This window comes from Mytilus californianus, unplaced genomic scaffold, assembly GCF_021869535.1.
Source record: "Mytilus californianus isolate M0D057914Y unplaced genomic scaffold, xbMytCali1.0.p SCAF_31, whole genome shotgun sequence".
In the NCBI taxonomy this organism is placed as follows: Eukaryota; Metazoa; Mollusca; class Bivalvia; order Mytilida; family Mytilidae; genus Mytilus; species Mytilus californianus.
Window position 1 is genome coordinate 2,260,794 of NW_026262681.1, and position 21,839 is coordinate 2,282,632.

At 34.4% G+C, this 21,839-nt stretch overlaps 1 protein-coding gene across 6 annotated transcripts in view; it reads right to left on the reverse strand.

The window, feature by feature from the left end:
* Positions 1–21,839, reverse strand: part of LOC127736505 (tyrosine-protein phosphatase 10D-like) — a 181,165-nt gene that overhangs the window by 147,074 nt on the left and 12,252 nt on the right. For all 6 annotated transcript variants that reach the window (XM_052247056.1, XM_052247055.1, XM_052247053.1 and 3 more), the window contains exon 2: positions 4,042–4,405. In XM_052247056.1, coding sequence (XP_052103016.1) covers positions 4,042–4,405 — 364 coding nt within the window. The remainder of the gene's footprint in view (positions 1–4,041; positions 4,406–21,839) is intronic.

Here is a 21,839-nt window from a genome sequence, read left to right on the forward strand (position 1 = left end):
CAAGCCCTGGAATGTCATATCAACTGGGAGATATATACTCTGTATGCAGGCGCTGCTGGAATGTTGCTACATAGAAATGCAAAGTTCACAATTGGGAAGCTGAAATCATCTCTTTTGTCGTAAAGTTTTGTTTTCAACCGACCCTCATTGTCAATTTCTAGATGTAAGTCAAGATATGAGAAAGACTAAACTGTATCTGTTGTATCCTTTATCTCAAGTTCGATGGGAAAGATGTGTTCAACATAGTCACCAAATTTTGAATTATTTAGTGAGAGAACGTCATCTTTATAGGGGAAAGTAAAATTAAAGGATACTGCTAACTTCTTTTCCTTCTTCCTAAGAATTTCCTGTATGAAGTCAGCCTCATATGAATAAAAGAACAAGTTGACAAGAAGAGGAGTACAGTTGGTTCCCATGGGAATGGTATAATCAAAACAACATTGTTTATTTAGGGTTACATACATTTAACATTTACATCTAAAGATCCAAATTAGTTTGGAATATATTTGATTTTAGGGCTTATTTGGCCCCAAATTGTACCTTCTCCTTTGTGCAATAGCTCTAAATAAAATTCAAACAAAACTGACCAGTTGCAAGAAGAATAACTTAACACATGTATAGTTTTGGTTGTAATATAGCTGAGCTTGAAGTCTTGTGTACAAAAATTTAAATACTTACTATACAGTATAATATGTACAAATTACAAAGTGGTATTGGAGTTTTATAAAGTTTAAAACTATATTAAAGTAAATGTTTAATATTTTTGTTTTTTGTGTTAATTAAACTTGAACTGCATTCTCTCTGTTTCTAGTTAAAACTTCCCTTGTATCCTGTAAATCATGTAACTTACTCCTACTTTGTGGAAGTGACTCAGGATGGCTAAACATAGTTAAAACAGTTCTTTATCTTTTTTTAGTGAATAATTCAATTACTACATGTAAATATATACATACAAACTAAATGTACCGGTATACCTACATTGGTGTATGAAAGCATAATGATGATGTACTATTTATACATGTGCATAGCTGTAATTGCAAATACATGTGAGTGTGTGTGCATGTGTGGATAACAGCTCTGCAGAGTATAAAATATAATTGACTTGTAATATGTAATTATAATATAATTGTGTGCAGTTTTTTTTATCATTTCAGCAGTTTCTACAACCTTACTGGACAGATTTAATACCAAATCAATGGGACTTGATTCAAGATTCAAGATTCAAAGTTTAATTTAGAGTCGATATTCCATAAACTACATAAACACAAGCTCTAGTGAGCTTTTCAAATCGACTTAATAACAAAATACAATACACACATACAAAAGTCATGAAAACAATACAATTTTAAACATATAATGCATAGTAAGATACCATAAATGACATATATAAGTTAAAAGCATAGTATACTTAAAACATAGCACAAGTTAATAATAAGATTGCACAAATCAAATAGTCAAACTAAAATAAACACAGGTATAATTAACACTATATGCATGCACTGCACTGGCATGAGCTGTTACTTGGATCCCATGTTTGTACCAATTTTTTGAATTGGTCAAAAAATGTTTCCATTCGACAATGGTTCGGCAGCTCATTCCAGATTTGTGCAGCATTATAGCGAAATGATTTTAAGCCATACTTAGTAGTTCGGACTCTTGGGAGTACTGCTGTTTCCTGTGATCTTAAATCATACTTGTTAATTTTTATATCAATCAAATCATGAAGGTAGCTCGGACTTTTTTTGTGAATTATTTTAAATGTTTCTATTGCAATACTTTTTATTCTTCTTATTTTTAAAGATGGTAATTTAGATTTTTCTAGCAGTTTTTCGTATGGACTATCATAATCTTCATAAATGAATCTTAGAGCTCTTCCTTGAATTTTTTCCATTTTAAAAAATTTTTTTTCGCTCTACAGTAGTGCCAAATTACTGGACAATAGTTAAAATTTGAAAGAATGAATGAGTAGTATGCTGTTAACCTACCTAGCCCGTTTAAATATTTACCTATACGTTTTAGAATATTTAATTGTCTTGATGCCTTTTTACATATTTCAGATATATGATTGTTAAAGTTAACTAAAGTAAGAAAACTTTCAAGTTTCAACACCAATGTTTGTTTTTACAAAATGCTTTTATGGAACAAATAGTATTTTGCATTTAGAGGTGAACCCTATATATTGTAAATGATTTTTTTATCACAATACAAATTTAAAAAATCAATATTCACAAACATCCTGGTCATTGTAAAATGCAGTAATATATCATAGCTTCATAAATTTAAAATGTAAAAGAAGGAAATTTTAGTTACTCAATGTAATTTATAATATGATTGCTTCCCTGTACATCTTTAATACAATGGTACTTTTGTTTAATCCTTAAAGCTTATAAATAAATTAACCAACTGTAAACTAGGTGGGATTAAATTTGTCCAAATAGCTATCTTTAAAACAGACATTTGCTAATACACAAAAGTACAGAAATATGGAGATGTTGTATGATTTTATTCATTATGTCTGACATTTAAAATGCCCATTTTTTTCCATTAAAACCTCAATTTACTTTCAAAATTAAGACTGTAAAGGAAAATATTTTTATTTTGAAAAACACTGGTACCTTTGAGCTAATAAAAAAATGCCAAATATATCCACTTCATTACAACTCTGGTGCATAGATGTTCACTGGAAATCATACAACATCACATTATTTTTATACATAAGAAACTAGTCAAAATACAAATAAACTGTTATCACAGAGATATGTCTTGCCTTTTTGTAATTTTGATAATGCAAATGTTGAAATTAAAATAGCAATACTTTAACATGTAAGTATGCAAATATTCAAAGTCAATGAACCATGACTGAAGGTACATGGCTAAACAATCTCCATGGAATGAGATGTGCTAATGCTAATACAACTGCATACCAAATACCATTGACTTATTATAAGTCGTTCCCTTTAAACAAACCTAAACACAAACATTAACTTGTAAACTATGTAAAAGTTTCAAAGTCAATGAACCATGATCAGGGGTGGGGCTATATAATCTCCATGGAAACAATACTTGCAAATGCCAATAAATTTGCATACAAAATATCATTGACTTAACATTAACAGTTCATCTCAAACTGATCTAATCACAAACTAATACATGTAAACTAAGGAAAAGTTTCAAAGTAAATAGACCATGACTGAGGGGGCGGGACCAAATATTCTCCATGGAAATGAGATGTGCTAATGCTTATACAACTGAAAACCAATTAACATTGGCCTACCACTAATGGTTCCCCTTGAACTGACCTAAACACAAACTAATACATGTTAACTTAACAACATTTTTAAAGTCTATAGACCTTGACTGAGGGGGCGGGGCCAAAAAATCTCCATGGTAATGAGATGTGCCAATGCTAATACAACTGCATACCAAATATCATTGACCTACCACTAGTGGTTCACCAGACCTAATCACAAACTAATACATTGTTGACGCCGCCACCGCCGCCGCCCCCAACGCCAGAAACAGCATACATATGTCTCGCTGTTGTAATTTCTCTTGATCTTTTATAGTTTTCAAAATAAAAACTAAAAAGTGTAAACAAATTGTAAAAATTGTCATTTCAGAGCAATAACTCCTGTGAAAACAGGAATTGTGTGGGTAAATATCACACAGGACATTGTAGTTCAGATCTAGTATTATATATGTCTCTGCAGAGTCACTTTGCATTTGTGTTTTTCTTTATCGTTTTGCCACCAAATGGATATATATTTTGAAATCATTAAAAATAACAAATAATAAATGGCCTATGGCTATGATGAAATACTGTGGTAATAATTATAACTTTTCACAGCTAAAAAGACATGCATTTAAAATACAGTTGAAAATACCATGAAATGTGAAATGTAGGTCATTGTTACCCAAGTATTCATGAGAATTATATAAGTTCAGTAGTGGGGAAAAACCATTGATATATTACCATATTTTTCAAAAAATGGATTAAAATATTAATAAAATGATATGAATTTCTTGGATTTTGCTACTTACGTGGTTCACATGTACCATTCGATTGGAAATATTTATCTGCTTTACACTGACAATAACCATTTGTATTACACTCCGTATTGGGATTATAGGCTTCGCAAGATTCTGAAATACTACAATTTCCACCGATTTCAATAGGAACAGCAGTTGTCATTAGTTCTGTTGTTGTGATGGTGGTTGGTTGTGGTGTTGTTGTTGTGATGGTGGTTGGTTGTGGTGTTGTTGTGTTTGTTGTCATTGTTGATGGGGTGGTGCCTATTGTTGTTGTTGCCATGGTAGTTGTTGTAGTTGGTTCTGTTGATGGAGAAACTTGACTGCTAGTGCTTTGTGAGGTAGTCATTGTTGTGGTGCTATTGTTAAGTAATACCTACAATTCATAAAAAAAATGCATAATTAAATCAATAGTCACAAGGTGATTGACATCAAAAGGATTGATTGATTGATTGATTGATTGGTGTTTAACGCCACTTTCAGCACTGTTGTGCTATTTCCAGGTGGTCAGTTTTTATTGGTAGAGGAAGTCGGAGTCCCTGGAGAAAACCACCGTCCTTTCGGTAGGAAAACTGACAATCATAGTCAATTAAGATTGGAGTCGAGTGCACCCACACGAGCAGGGTTTGAACTCACAACCTCAGTGTGACATCAAAAGGAAGTCATTATGATGATGATGGATTGGTGTTCAACATCCAGTTGCAAATAGTACAGAACAAAACATGTCAATGTGATATGAATATGAACCCAGGCTGCTATGTACTAGACCTACATGCAAAGCCAGACTTTCAATGTGCTAGTTCATAAGGTAACAGCTTACAGGTAGACATTTCACCTCACCTGGACAAATTATACTGTCTCAAAGCCAACTAGTAATTGCTCTTACTCCTAAATGCCACATGCTAAGCAGAAAATCAGCAAATACCAATTTTCAAGTCTTTGGTTTGACCTGGAAGGGTGCTCGCTACCTTGAGACCACCAGTTATACTATCATCATTCAAATGCTTGGAATAGTTTTTGCATGATTATTATCAATGATTTTTACAATATTTGTCAAAGATTATGCTATTTGTTTTTGCATATGATCAGCAAGGTCATACTGGTTCACTTGGTTTACTACATCACTGCTGCTAACCCAATCCCCCCCCAAACTACCACAACTACCATGAAAAACACTCATTGTTATCAAAGCCATAGAAAACATAAGTTAAACATTTAGTTGTATTTTATATTAGCTGTTTGTTTTCCTGCAACAAACATTTTTTTTTATTTTTTTTCATTACATCCTTTTCTTAAATAGTTGTCATTGATTGCTTGTGATATATATTCCAAATGAACATTATTTTTACAGATTTCTTATTGAGTTGTTTAGCCTGCTGATGTCTATATTCACCCTTCATTACTATATAAACATATATATAGCCTAAACTGCTTTATTACTATCATGTTATCTTGTTTTAAAATGCTAATATTCTATATCACCTTATACATGTACACATAATATATATATATGCAAATTTAATGTGTCTCAATTCAGAGTCACAAACCTTTCTTTGTTCAGATGTTTTTGTATGTTAGTGAACAAGCTATTAGTGGCAGATCTTCTGTGGTCTACAGAAACCTTTCTTTGTTCAGGTGTTTTTGTATGTTAGTCAACAAGTTATTAGTGGCAGATCTTCTGTGGTCTACAGAAACCTTTCTTTGTTCAGGTGTTTTGGTATGTAACAGAACAAGCTGTTGATAACAGATCTTCTGTGGTCTACAGAAACCTTTCTTTGTTCAGGTGTTTTGTAATATTACAGAACAAGCTGTTGATAACAGATCTTCTGTGATCTACAGAAACCTTTCTTTGTTCAGGTGTTTTGGTATGTAACAGAACAAGCTGTTAATGGCAGATCTTCTGTGAGCTACAGAAACCTTTCTTTGTTCAGGTGTTTTGGTATGTAACAGAACAAGTTGTTGATGGCAGTTCTTCTGTGCTCTACAGAAACCTTTCTTTGTTCAGGTGTTTTTGTATGTTACAGAACAAGCTGTTGATGGCAGATCTTCTGTGGTCTACAGAAACCTTTCTTTGTTCAGGTGTTTTGTAATGTTACAGAACAAGCTGTTGATGGCAGATCTTCTGTGGTCTACAGAAACCTTTCGTTGTTCAGGTGTTTTGGTATGTAACAGAACAAGCTGTTGATGGCAGATCTTCTATGGTCTACAGAAACCTTTCTTTGTTCAGGTGTTTTGGTATGTAACAGAACAAGCTGTTGATGGCAGATCTTCTGTGGTCTACAGAAACCTTTCTTTGTTCAGGTGTTTTAGTATGTAACAGAACAAGCTGTTAATGGCAGATCTTCTGTGATCCACAGAAACCTTTCTTTGTTCAGGTGTTTTGGTATGTAACAGAACAAGCTGTTGATAACAGATCTTCTGTGATCTACAGAAACCTTTCTTTGTTCAGGTGTTTTGGTATGTAACAGAACAAGCTGTTAATAGCAGATCTTCTGTGATCTACAGAAACCTTTCTATGTTCAGGCATTTTGGTATGTAACAGAACAAGCTGTTGATGGCAGATCTTCTGTGATGTACAGAAACCTTTGATTGTTCAGGTGTTTTTGTATGTAACAAAACAAGCTGTTGATGTCAGATCTTCTGTGGTCTACAGAAACCTTTCTTTGTTCAGGTGTTTTTGTATGTTACAGAACAAGCTGTTGATGGCAGATATTCTGTGGTCTACAGAAACCTTTCTTTGTTCAGGTGTTTTGGTATGTAACAGAACAAGCTGTTGATGGCAGATCTTCTGTGGTCTATAGAAACCTTTCTTTGTTCAGGTGTTTTGGTATATTACAGAACAAGCTGTTGATGGCAGATCTTCTGTGGTCTACAGAAACCTTTCTTTGTTCAGGTGTTTTTGTATGTTACAGAACAAGCTGTTGATGGCAGATCTTTTATGGTCTACAGAAACCTTTCTTTGTTCAGGTGTTTTGGTATGTACCAGAACAAGCTGTTGATGGAAGATCTTCTGTGGTCTACAGAAACCTTTCTATGTTCAGGTGTTTTTGTAAGTTACAGAACAAGCTGTTGATAGAAGATCTTCTGTGGTCTACAGAAACCTTTCTTTGTTCAGGTGTTTTTGTAAGTTACAGAACAAGCTGTTGATGGCAGATCTTCTGTGGTCTACAAAAACCTTTCTTTGTTCAGGTGTTTTTGTATGTTAGTGAACAAGCTGTTTATGGCAGATCTTCTGTGATCTACAGAAACCTTTCTTTGTTCAGGTGTTTTTGTATGATAGTCAACTAGCTGTTGATGGCAGATCTTCTGTGATATACAGAAACCTTTCTATGTTCAGGTGTTTTTGTATGTAACAGAACAAGCCGTTGATGGCAGATCTTCTGTGGTCTACAGAAACCTTTCTTTGTTCTGGTGTTTTGGTATGTACCAGAACAAGCTGTTGATGGCAGATCTTCTGTGATCTACAGAAACCTTTCTTTGTTCAGATGTTTTGGTATCTAACAGAACAAGCTGTTGATGTCAGATCTTCTGTGGTCTACAGAAACCTTTCTTTGTTCAGGTGTTTTGTAATGTTACAGAACAAGCTGTTGATGGCAGATCTTCTGTGGTCTACAGAAACCTTTCTTTGTTTAGGTGTTTTTGTATGTTACAGAACAAGCTGTTGATGGCAGATCTTCTATGGTCTACAGAAACCTTTCTTTGTTCAGGTGTTTTGGTATGTAACAGAACAAGCTGTTGATGGCAGATCTTCTGTGGTCTACAGAAACCTTTCTTTGTTCAGGTGGTTTTGTATTGTTACAGAACAAGCTGTTGATTGCAGACCTTCTTTGGTCTACAGAAACCTTTGTTTGTTCAGGTGTTTTTGTATGTTACAGAACCAGCTGTTGACGGCAGATCTTCTGTGGTCTACAGAAACCTTTCTTTGTTCAGGTGTTTTGGTATGTAACAGAACAAGCTGTTGATGGCAGATCTTCTGTGGTCTACAGAAACCTTTCTTTGTTCAGGTGTTTTTGTATGTTACAGAACAAGCTGTTGATGGCAGATCTTCAGTGATCTACAGAAACCTTTCTTTGTTCAGGTGTTTTGGTATGTAACAGAACAAGCTGTTGATGGCAGATCTTCTGTGGTCTACAGAAACCTTTCTTTGTTCAGGTGTTTTGGTATGTAACAGAACAAGCTGTTGATGGCAGATCTTCTGTGGTCTATAGAAACCGTTCTTTGTTCAGGTGTTTTGGTATATTACAGAACAAGCTGTTGATGGCAGATCTTCTGTGGTCTACAGAAACCTTTCTTTGTTCAGGTGTTTTTGTATGTTACAGAACAAGCTGTTGATGGCAGATCTTTTATGGTCTACAGAAACCTTTCTTTGTTCAGGTGTTTTTGTAAGTTTCAGAACAAGCTGTTGATGGAAGATCTTCTGTGGTCTACAGAAACCTTTCTTTGTTCATGTGTTTTTGTAAGTTACAGAACAAGCTGTTGATGGCAGATCTTCTGTGGTCTACAAAAACCTTTCTTTGTTCAGGTGTTTTTGTATGTTAGTGAACAAGCTGTTTATGGCAGATCTTCTGTGGTCTACAAAAACCTTTCTTTGTTCAGGTGTTTTTGTATGATAGTCAACTAGCTGTTGATGGCAGATCTTCTGTGATCTACAGAAACCTTTCTATGTTCAGGTGTTTTGGTATGTAACTGAACAAGCCGTTGATGGCAGATCTTCTGTGGTCTACAGAAACCTTTCTATGTTCAGGTGTTTTGGTATGTACCAGAACAAGCTGTTGATGGCAGATCTTCTGTGATCTACAGAAACCTTTCTTTGTTCAGATGTTTTGGTATGTAACAGAACAAGCTGTTGATGTCAGATCTTCTGTGGTCTATAGAAACCGTTCTTTGTTCAGGTGTTTTGTAATGTTACAGAACAAGCTGTTGATGGCAGATCTTCTGTGGTCTACAGAAACCTTTCTTTGTTCAGGTGTTTTTGTATGTTACAGAACAAGCTGTTGATGGCAGATCTTCTATGGTCTACAGAAACCTTTCTTTGTTCAGGTGTTTTGGTATGTAACAGAACAAGCTGTTGATGGCAGATCTTCTGTGGTCTACAGAACCCTTTCTTTGTTCAGGTGGTTTTGTATTGTTACAGAACAAGCTGCTGATTGCAGATCTTCTTTGGTCTACAGAAACCTTTGTTTGTTCAGGTATTTTTGTATGTTACAGAACAAGCTGTTGACGGCAGATCTTCTGTGGTCTACAGAAACCTTTCTTTGTTCAGGTGTTTTGGTATGTAACAGAACAAGCTGTTGATGGCAGATCTTCTGTGGTCTACAGAAACCTTTCTTTGTTCAGGTGTTTTTGTATGTTACAGAACAAGCTGTTGATGGCAGATCTTCTGTGATCTACAGAAATCTTTCTTTGTTCAGGTGTTTTGGTATGTAACAGAACAAGCTGTTGATGGCAGATCTTCTGTGGTCTACAGAAACCTTTCTTTGTTCAGGTGTTTTGGTATGTAACAGAACAAGCTGCTGATGGCAGATCTTCTGTGATCTACAGAAACCTTTCTTTGTTCAGGTGTTTTTGTATGTTACAGAATAAGCTGTTGATGGCAGATCTTCTGTGGTCTACAGAAACCTTTCTTTGTTCAGGTGTTTTGGTATGTAACAGAACAAGCCGTTGATGGCAGTTCTTCTGTGATCTACAGAAACCTTTCTTTGTTCAGGTGTTTTTGTATGTTACAGAACAAGCTGTTGATGGCAGATCTTCTGTGGTCTACAGAAACCTTTCTTTGTTCAGGTGTTTTGTAATGTTACAGAACAAGCTGTTGATGGCAGATCTTCTGTGGTCTACAGAAACCTTTCTTTGTTCAGGTGTTTTGGTATGTAACAGAACAAGCTGTTGATGGCAGATCTTCTATGGTCTACAGAAACCTTTCTTTGTTCAGGTGTTTTGGTATGTAACAGAACAAGCTGTTGATGGCAGATCTTCTGTGGTCTACAGAAACCTTTCTTTGTTCAGGTGTTTTGGTATGTAACAGAACAAGCTGTTAATGGCAGATCTTCTGTGATCCACAGAAACCTTTCTTTGTTCAGGTGTTTTGGTATGTAACAGAACAAGCTGTTGATAACAGATCTTCTGTGATCTACAGAAACCTTTCTTTGTTCAGGTGTTTTGGTATGTAACAGAACAAGCTGTTAATAGCAGATCTTCTGTGATCTACAGAAACCTTTCTATGTTCAGGTATTTTGGTATGTAACAGAACAAGCTGTTGATGGCAGATCTTCTGTGATGTACAGAAACCTTTCTTTGTTCAGGTGTTTTTGTATGTAACAAAACAAGCTGTTGATGTCAGATCTTCTGTGGTCTACAGAAACCTTTCTTTGTTCAGGTGTTTTTGTATGTTACAGAACAAGCTGTTGATGGCAGATATTCTGTGGTCTACAGAAACCTTTCTTTGTTCAGGTGTTTTGGTATGTAACGGAACAAACTGTTGATGGCAGATCTTCTGTGGTCTATAGAAACCTTTCTTTGTTCAGGTGTTTTGGTATGTAACAGAACAAGCTGTTGATGGCAGATCTTCTGTGGTCTATAGAAACCTTTCTTTGTTCAGGTGTTTTGGTATATTACAGAACAAGCTGTTGATGGCAGATCTTCTGTGGTCTACAGAAACCTTTCTTTGTTCAGGTGTTTTTGTATGTTACAGAACAAGCTGTTGATGGCAGATCTTTTATGGTCTACAGAAACCTTTCTTTGTTCAGGTGTTTTGGTATGTACCAGAACAAGCTGTTGATGGAAGATCTTCTGTGGTCTACAGAAACCTTTCTTTGTTCAGGTGTTTTTGTAAGTTACAGAACAAGCTGTTGATGGAAGATCTTCTGTGGTCTACAGAAACCTTTCTTTGTTCAGGTGTTTTTGTAAGTTACAGAACAAGCTGTTGATGGCAGATCTTCTGTGGTCTACAAAAACCTTTCTTTGTTCAGGTGTTTTTGTATGTTAGTGAACAAGCTGTTTATGGCAGATCTTCTGTGATCTACAGAAACCTTTCTTTGTTCAGGTGTTTTTGAATGATAGTCAACTAGCTGTTGATGGCAGATCTTCTGTGATCTACAGAAACCTTTCTATGTTCAGGTGTTTTGGTATGTAACAGAACAAGCTGTTGATGGCAGATCTTCTGTGGTCTACAGAAACCTTTCTTTGTTCAGATGTTTGGTATGTACCAGAACAAGCTGATGGCAGATCTTCTGTGATCTACAGAAACCTTTCTTTGTTCAGGTGTTTTGGTATGTAACAGAACAAGCTGTTGATGTCAGATCTTCTGTGGTGTACAGAAACCTTTCTTTGTTTAGGTGTTTTTGTATGTTACAGAACAAGCTGTTGATGGCAGATCTTCTATGGTCTACAGAAACCTTTCTTTGTTCAGGTGTTTTGGTATGTAACAGAACATGCTGTTGATGGCAGATCTTCTGTGGTCTACAGAACTATTTCTTTGTTCAGGTGGTTTTGTATTGTTACAGAACAAGCTGTTGATTGCAGATCTTCTTTGGTCTACAGAAACCTTTGTTTGTTCAGGTGTTTTTGTATGTTACAGAACAAGCTGTTGACGGCAGATCTTTTGTGGTCTACAGAAACCTTTCTTTGTTCAGGTGTTTTGGTATGTAACAGAACAAGCTGTTGATGGCAGATCTTCTGTGGTCTACAGAAACCTTTCTTTGTTCAGGTGTTTTTGTATGTTACAGAACAAGCTGTTGATGGCAGATCTTCTGTGATCTACAGAAACCTTTCTTTGTTCAGGTGTTTTGGTATGTAACAGAACAAGCTGTTAATGGCAGATCTTCTGTGGTCTACAGAAACCTTTCTTTGTTCAGGTGTTTTGGTATGTAACAGAACAAGCTGCTGATGGCAGATCTTCTGTGATCTACAGAAACCTTTCTTTGTTCAGGTGTTTTTGTATGTTACAGAATAAGCTGTTGATGGCAGATCTTCTGTGGTCTACAGAAACCTTTCTTTGTTCAGGTGTTTTTGTATGTTACAGAACAAGCTGTTGATGTCAGATCTTCTGTGGTCTACAGAAACCTTTCTTTGTTCAGGTGGTTTTGTAATGTTACAGAACAAGCTGTTGATGGCAGATCTTCTGTGGTCTAAAGAAACCTTTCTTTGTTCAGGTGTTTTTGTAATGATACAGAACAAGCTGTTGATGGCAGATCTTCTGTGGTCTACAGAAACCTTTCTTTGTTTAGGTGTTTTGGTATGTTAGTGAACAAGCTGTTAATGGCAGATCGTCTATGGTCTACAGAAACCTTTCTTTGTTCAGGTGTTTTTGTATGTTACAGAACAAGCTGTTGATGGCAGATTTTCTATGGTCTACAGAAACCTTTCTTTGTTCAGGTGTTTTTGTATGTTACAGAATAAGCTGTTGAAGGCAGATCTTCTGTGGTCTACAGAAACCTTTCTTTGTTCAGGTGTTTTTGTATGTTACATAATAAGCTGTTGAAGGCAGATCTTCTGTGGTCTACAGAAACCTTCTTTGTTCAGGTGTTTTTGTATGTTAGTGAACAAGCTGTTGATGGCAGATCTTCTGTGGTCTACAGAAACCTTTCTTTGTTCAGGTGTTTTGGTATGTTACAGAACAAGCTGTTGAAGGCAGATCTTCTGTGGTTTACAGAAACCTTTCTTTGTTCAGGTGTTTTGGTATGTAACAGAACAAGCTGTTGATGGCAGATCTTCTGTGGTCTACAGAAACCTTTCTTTGTTCAGGTGTTTTTGTATGTTACAGAACAAGCTGTTGATGGCAAATCTTCTGTGGTCTATGATGAACTCATACACATACTGTCCAGACAAAGGTCATGATATCTATTGTATGGACACTAATCCATCATTGAAACATTATATTTACTTAAAGAGATCTTTTAAGGTTTGACTGTGTAGTTGAATTTTATCTTTGTTACATTTACCCCACATTTCTCAGATGTTTTTAAATCTGTTCATCAGAAGAATTCTGGTTTTATCCGATCTAGTAATAAGTTGGTTCATTTTTTTTTTGTAAGGTCTAATTCTCCTTAACTATGTATTGCAGTAGGTTAACAGAAGTGTCAAAGAAATTGTGTTTATAACTAAGCATGGAGACTGAACAATTAACTTTTTCTTGATTATGGTCTATTTTTATATTATTTCAGCTACAAATATACTTCACAAAAGACACCAAATGTGAATTTTTAAATTTGTTTTCATTTCAAATCATGGTTATTAAAAGATACTGTAATATTTCAATACCTTAAAATGTAACTTTTCACAACAAATATAGCAGAATGGTAAATACATCAAAAACCACTTCAAAGCCACTATGATTATTTAACATGTTTAATATCAATTAAATAGAACTGATCTAGAAACAACATATCAATTCTTAAGAAAAATCTAAGAGATGATTATTTAAAGACAATTCAAAGAATTATTCAGTGATTTTTCATGCATTCTATACAAATGTGCACCTTTTTAGGAATATTCTCAAGTGATCTTTCAGATTTTAAAGAAATACATTTTTTTTTGTACATTTTTTTTTCTTCAAAATCCAGTACATGTTAACATGCCAAAGTAAATGTAAACAAAACCTTAAAAAAAAATCTTATGACAGCATACATTTACTGTTGCTTGACCTTAAATATTCTACATGTTCTATACCATGAATACAGTTATTCAAATGAGTCCTGCAAGGTAACATTGTGTAAAAGCCTAAAATTTATTCTCAAGTGATCTTTCAGATTTTAAAGAAATACATTTTTTTTTCTTCAAAATCCAGTACATGTTAACATGCCAAAGTAAATGTAAACAAAACCTTAATAAAAAATCTTATGACAGCATACATTTACTGTTGCTTGACCTTAAATATTCTACATGTTCTATACCATGAATACAGTTATTCAAATGAGTCCTGCAAGGTAACATTGTGTAAAAGCCTAAAATTTATAAGAAGTCAATTGAAATAATAGTTTCAGCACAATTACTAAGTATTATTTGTTTATTATCCTATGCATAATGCATCAAAAAAAAATTCATGTAGCATTTATTGGACCATGCAATATGTATCTTACATTTTAATAAGACTTTGGTACAACTTATATATAAAAGAAATAATGAATGATTGACAAAAGTTTGTATTTTATAATTTGTTATTAGGTATATGTAGTAAATTTTAAAAACAAGACTCCTTTACCTATTTGACTTTTCAGGTCTTTGGATAGTCTTCCTCTAGTTGTAAAAAGGATTTCAATTCACCTATATTTTGTTCATTTCTGAAGACAAAACATTCTTATAAAAAATGCGGACTTTTTATGGGGGAGGGAAGGGGTAATAAATAGTAAATAAATAAGAATAAGTAACTTTACACCCCTATAAATTCTTAGATGGAGAAAATATCCTACTCTCCTATGATCCAGGCATCTCCACTCTTTGAGAGGCTCTCCCAGGGTAACGATTCTTACTTGGTAGAAGTATTGTTAACTTTCTCAATAGTTTATTTGCCAATATATCCATTTGATTCTGTTTTTAACTTTTAACCAGTTTATTTATTAAACTATTTTTAACTGGCGGTCCAAGAGTAAATACAAGGGAGGTATCAATGCATATGTATGAAAGGCCGTTTATGTCAAAAACTTGATAAAGTAACAAGTTAACATTTAACGCCATAAAACCACAATTAATGCCATAAATACAGTTTTAACTTGTTTCAACGGGTTAAGAAATCAATATATTTAACGTGTTAAACTTTGAATTGATTAAGTGTGAGTTCTAACCTGTAAGTGAAAAAAGACATTTATCGGGATAAAATGCCTGTGGCACTTGCCATATGTCATAAACAAGAGTGCACACGCTGAAATGTCTCGCCTGATTTACTGATCACTGATTTTATATTGATAGTCCTAAATAAAAAGTTTTACTACAAGTATCACATATATGTTCAAAGAAAATGAGGTCAAGGTCAGAAAAACCGTCAGATAATCCAAACCGAAATTCATTTACACCTTACAATCAAATCATTCCATTCCATAGTTGACCTATATTGCTTATAGTTTACAAGAAACAGATTAAACCATGAAATATGTATATTGACCAATGAACCAAGAGAATGAGGTCAAGGTCAGATGAACCCTGCCAGACAGACATGTACACCTTACAATCATTCTATGCATCAAATATACTGCATAACATAAGGCATCTATATACAATTAAAGTATGAAGCATCCAGGTCTTCTACCTTCTGAAATATTAAGCTTTTACTTAGTTAGTTAACGCCGTCGCTGTTGCCGCAACCACCACAGCCCCATCACTATCTCTCTCTTTCTGCGACTTCTTCAACAGAAATCACATTTAACTCCTTTAATTCAACACTATAATTTACATTATTTTAAAACTTTGCTTAAAGTGAAACTTCTATATATCATTTTTATCTTTTAAGGAGTTTTATCTACATTTTGTCCCATTGAATCTTCTTTTAACACATTCTATCTTCTTTTAACACGTTAATTATTGTTTTAAAGCGATTGTAGTTTAGAGCTTAACGTGTTAAATAATCAATTAACATGTTAAAATACTGTTTTAATGCGTTCAAACTGTATTTATTGCGTTAAGTATGATTTTATTGAGTTCAATATTTATTAAGGCATTACTTTATCAGGTTTTTGACATGAACACCCTTTCAAACATGTATATGAGACAACAAAAAACACATTGGAGACTAACTGACACTGTCGTAAAGACATAGGAGAGATTCAAGATTGCATTATTCTATTCTATTTTATAGTGCAGAAGCCTTCAAATTCAAATCCTCATTGAAAAGCACTGTTATTTCAGAGCAGCCTTTTCTGGCTTGTCTCTTAAATAATAAATTACTTTAACACAGTAATCTCAATTTGTCTCACGTGTAAAAACATTGGAATGAGGAGCGAAGCGAGAGTAAGTCCTACCTGCAGGGAAGTGGCAGTCGGGGCGGGAACTGGGGAGGTAGTAAAAAAGGATATGCTGGAAAAAAATCATGACCGATTTTCGTATAGGAGTACGGGAGAGGGGAGTGTGAGTAGGGGGAGAGAATTTGGAGTAGGGGGGGAATTAAGGTGATCAAGGACACCCTATACACACCCTCAATGAACCAACGGTGAATGATGTTTTTTCCTTCCATTTTCACTCTGATTTAGTTTAGTAAAGCCGAAGCTAAGACTACAAAAAAAAATCCTTGACTTGACACATCATGATCTTTCATTATCTAGTCTAAGGGAGATAATATTTACCGCCAAAACTATTTTTTTAATGATCTATCTCAAGGATTTGTATAGTGAGACACTATACAAATCCTTGTCTATCTGTACTAAGGGAGCTACCTTCTTCTTCTATTGCATGGATATCCTTCCATTCATGGAACACCACATACAGCTGTGTATGTGTATTGAAATGTGTCACACAATTCTAAAATTTATTTATACCAGAGACATGTCTCTGTTTATACTAATAAATTTAAAATCTAAAAGGACACTTTTAAACAGTATAAATAGGGGAAATTAATTTTAAAATTCATATATACGAATAAATTTAAAATCTAAGAGGATACTTTTATACAGTAAAAGTTAAGCGGGAATAAACTTAAAATCTAAAAGGCTACTTTATACAGTATAAGTTAAGCGGGAAGAATACCCTGTCTCTCCCTGTTTATCTGTCTATATACATACATACAAAAATTTGGCAAAGCACTGTTCAGTAGCCACATTATATACAATGTCAGTTTATGACCATCTCCTTGTATCCTATATATCTGAGTTATTACTTTAAAAGTCTGATTCTATGTGTATGAAGTTTATAACATAGACTTGCCGAAAGATTATGGATATTGATAATGTCCTCCTTCTTGAATAATGCACAGAAGTGGCTACAGTCGATTACAAGCTGTACAATATCTTGTTTCTTTGAGAAAGTGTTTTTCCAAGTTTGTGGCCCAATGATGTTTATTGTATACATTTTCAGTTCTTGAAAAGCTTCTTTTCTTTGCCTAAATAGAGCCGGACAGTCTAGCAAGAAATGAATCTCATCTTCATCGCTCAATCCACAGCATTTACAAGTAGGTGCTTCCTTTCCTCCAGAATATTTATATTTTAGACTTTGTAAGAGATATGTTCCAGTAATTAATCGCGCTTTTACAGTGCCTTTCTTTATATCTGAGATAGTTGAATTTAGACTGCTCCAGGATGGGTGAGTGGATCCAAAGGTTAGGCAGTTTTGACTTAAATGTTTTAAGGTAGATTTTTGTGATATATCAGATTTTAATTTTTGTGTCCAGAACTCTCGGATAGATGATTTGACTGTAGATTTCCACGATAGCTTAGTGGGCAAGCGTTGTTGGAGAGCAGTACGTTATCTCTGGTAATTGATATATTGATAGAAGCGATTGGATCCTGTTAAAGAAGCTTGTTGGATTTTGCATATTCATGAGGATTTGACGCTCAGAGAGATCCCTAATTGTACTGTTTTCGCATGAAAGTATATTATGGAGGAATGTCAGTTGCCTTTTGTGTATTTCTGCCTCAAGGGGCAATGCTCCGATAAGTAATAATACTGCACAGTTTGCTGTCCTGATAGGTAGAGATTGGAAGCTTTTCAAGTTCTTTAAATGAAATATATTTAATTTGTCCATCTGGGAATTGTTTAGTGGTAAAATTTCCAATCCATAAATCAGTCTTGGTAAAACATAGCACTGGTAGATTTTATAAGATGTTGCCGGGTTTAATCCATTAGTTCCATGTACTCCGGTTTTAATAAGAGAATAAAGTGTTCTCCTGGCCCCGTATTCACAAAACTATCGTAACGTTACGACTGTCGTAAGGTAAGTTTTACGATATCGTAAATTGCAACTTGTATTCACAAAAGAAACTTACGATGCGATGTGTTGTAAATATTGTAATAAACTTACGACTGCTCGATGCCTGTCGTAACTGTCACTCGTGATCGTAAAAATGGAGGCAGCGCTAATATAAGAGAAAAACGAACGATTCATTAGACGAACAAGAGTATTTTTTAATAGTTCTTATCCCTATGAAAGCCCGATGATTTCCTATTTATAGATGCAGACTTCAAAGGCATAAAGTTGTAATTATGAGTATGTCTCTATGATGTTGGAAGTACATCTTAAACAGAGAACAACTTGATATATGCTAATATCGGTTTGAAACATTCTTAAACATCCAAGTAGATGTAATGGGGAGCTGGATATTCCCAAAAGAGAAGTACCCCGGCATAATATTGTTTTCCGTCTTGAATGATTCGCGTAAATAAACAAACTACAGACAGATATCGGAAAAATACAATGGCAAGCTCCATGTTTTGGTAAGAGAAACCCAAAAAATAATTCGGACTAAAAACAATATAGAGGGTGCACAATGGCATTATATGTTAAAGATTCTGAGAGTTACAAATGGGCTCTATGTACATTTGCATTCCCAAAATTTAACCCAAACCCAAACATTCTTTCAAAATTCTATCAAGCTGTTAAGGAGCAGTTGCTGATACAAATGGTGGACAGAATGACAAATAAACAAACAAACAAACAGACGAACCAACGAACGAACGAACAGACTCCCGTGTAAACTACTAGCCACAAAACCAGGTTCAACCCACCATTTTTTCTTAAAATGTCCTGTACCAAGTCAGGAAAATGGCCATTGTTATATTATAGTTCGTTTCTGTGTGTGTTGCATTTTAGTGTTGTGTTTCTGTTGTGTCGTTGTTCTCCTCTTATATTTGATGTGTTTCCCTCAGTTTTAGTTTGTAACCCGGATTTGTTTTTTTCTCAATCGATTTATGAATTTCGAATAGCGGTATACTTCTGCTGCCTTTATTTAACAACGAGGGAATAGTTATCTGACTACTTCGTTTTGTCGTATAAATGAGCCCATACAGTTGTCAAACTGGAAAAATTAACTGTTATCTACAAAGTTAACACATAAGGGAAATAAAAGAAAAATAATAAGTTATCATGAAAATAACTGTTAGTGCACGAATATAAATAAATAAGAGCTCTAGTAACAGGATAAAATTATATTGTTTATTTCTTTTTAATCTTGTTCAAATACTTTAACCATAGAATCTTAAGATGGGTATAACTGAATTCTTTTTTGTTCGTCATATGGTAAATACATTCAGAGTTAAGAATGTCATTGGTAAGGCAAAATAATAATTAAAAAGTAACTACTACGACCAATTTATGAATATTTACTAATTAGTCCTAGGTACCAAGTGTCACGGCCTGTCCCAAGTCAGGAGCGTGTAATTCAGCAGATTTCGTTTGTTATGTATAAACTCATCATAGATAGCAGGATTTAAATTTTGAATGCCAGATGCTGTTCTCGTATTCAAAAGACTCATCAGTGACACCGGAATTAACAAAAAAAAATCAAAAATCAAATAGAGTACGATGTATGAATAGCATCGAAGACCCAATATCCAGAAAAGTTTGGCCAAATACAGCTAGGGTAATCTATATTCTAGGGTAGAAAATCAGTAGTATTTCGAAATGTTCAAAGTTTTGTAAACTTCTTATTTATGATACTTCATTAATTTTTTTTTTACATAAACCAGGTAGTTAGTTTTCTTGTTTAAATTGTTTTACATTTGTCATTTTGAGGCCTTTCGTAGCTTGTTTGCTTATGCGGTATGGGTTTTCTCATGTTGATGACCACACGGTGACATATAGTTGCTAACTTCTATTGTTTATCTGATTGTCTTTTTTTTTCCTTCTTTTTTTTTGCCATGGCGTTGTCAGTTTATATTCGATTTATGAGTTTAAGTGTCCCTCTGGTATCTTTCGCTCCTTTTTTTCTACCGGTCATTCAACACAGAGCTTTTGCTCACACCAGACAGTAAGCTATAAAGGGCCCCCCAAAAATTACTAGTGTAAAACCATTCAAACGAGAAAACCAACGGTCTAATCTATATAAAAAACACTTATGAACCACATCAACAAACGACTACTGAACATCAGGTTCTTGTTTTGTAAACATTTAACTTCTTATTAATGATAGTTCATGTGTCAAAACCCAAATATTATATTTGTTTTTCGTTTTATTTACTTTACTTGTGCATACATACTTATATTTCCTATTCAATTTATATATTTTTATCTATTTTTATTTACTTTATTTAATTTTTTTTTACGTTATCACATCTAATATTTTGTATTTTGACTTCTCTAGTCTTTGTACTTGCATGGTTTTATGAGAATAAATGTATCTATCTATCTAATTTATTGTTTTTAACATAAACCAGGTCGTTCGTTTTCTTGTTTAAATTGTCACTTTACATTTGTCATTTCGGGGCCTTTCATAGCTTGCTTGCTTATGTGGTATAGGTTTTGCTCATATTTGATGACCGCACGATGACTCATAGTTGCTAACTTTTACCGGTCATTTGTTCTCTGGTGGAGAGTTGTCTCATTTGCAATCGTACTACATCTTCTAATTTTGATATAGACAACCCTATCAAAAATTATGCTTAAGATTGGACTTATAACTTTTGGGTTTGGGCGTTCCTGGTGGGGGTAAATCGACAGAAAAGCATTAATCTTCAAACATTTACAATATACGCATTATCAGTTCTCAAAATTAATTAAAGTAGAGAAAGCATATACACATTTTCCTCTTGTTAAATTTTAATTCTTATTTGATTTACGTAATTTGATTACAAATTTCCTGTTTTTCAAGCCAGCGACAAATATCACATTAATGGTACATGTACGTGTAGTATATTAAATTGTTACAAACAGAAAAATATTTGAAATAATTTAGTAGTTTGGCATAAATGGTTCTTATTTATTATATTTATAAGACAAAGTGTGATGAGCATTGTACTAAATTATAAATGGATTTCAAATCGGGCACTTGCTGAACAAAATCCTCCTCTGTTACGTAAAATGATTGTTCTGTAGATTTACGACATTAGCAACTGTGGGAAACTTACAACAGTACTACGACAACGTTGGAGAATACAAATTACGACATGTCTTATGCATGTCGTATATTTACGATAAATAATTACGATACAACATGTTGTATCGTATCTTTAGTGAATACGGGGCCTGGCTATGTTCATTCTATATCATCAATATTAAGGTTGTTTCTTTTAGTTCTGATCTTATGATTCCCAGACGGGTTGTTTCTTTGGAAGGATATATGGTGGTGTTGTCAAATGTCCAACTTAGTGTTGATCTATCCATTTTTGCGGATTTATTGAGAATGACAGCTTTAGTTTTTTCAGGGTGCAGCGTTACCCGGTCCTGTTTAGAATGCCAGATAGCGGTAGATACCATTGTTTGAAGTTCTGACGGGTCGCTTCTCAAGAAAGCAATATCGTCTGCACATGTTGGGCAGCCTACGTAGGTTGTTCCAATTTTTAATCCGATATTATGTGTTTTTATGTCCTCAAGGAGGTCATTCACATACATTTTATATAGAAAGGGTGACAGTACTGCTCCTTGTCTTACTCCTTGTTTGATGCCAAAAGAGTGGCCGAGGATACCTTTCCGTTTGACTTTTGATGTTAGACCCGAATAGAAATCTTTGATAACTGTCCATAATGAGCTATTTGGAATATTTTCATAGAATTTGTCCATCATTATAATGTGGTCCACTACACCAAACGCTTTTTTACTATCTACTGTCATGAGAAATAATGAATCTAATGTTGTATGTTTGGATTCAGCTCGCGCTTCATTGATGATAAAAGCGGCCATTAGCATGCAAAGTCCCTCTGTAAAGCCAAATTGGAGAGTAGAAAGCAAGAAGATTTTGGAA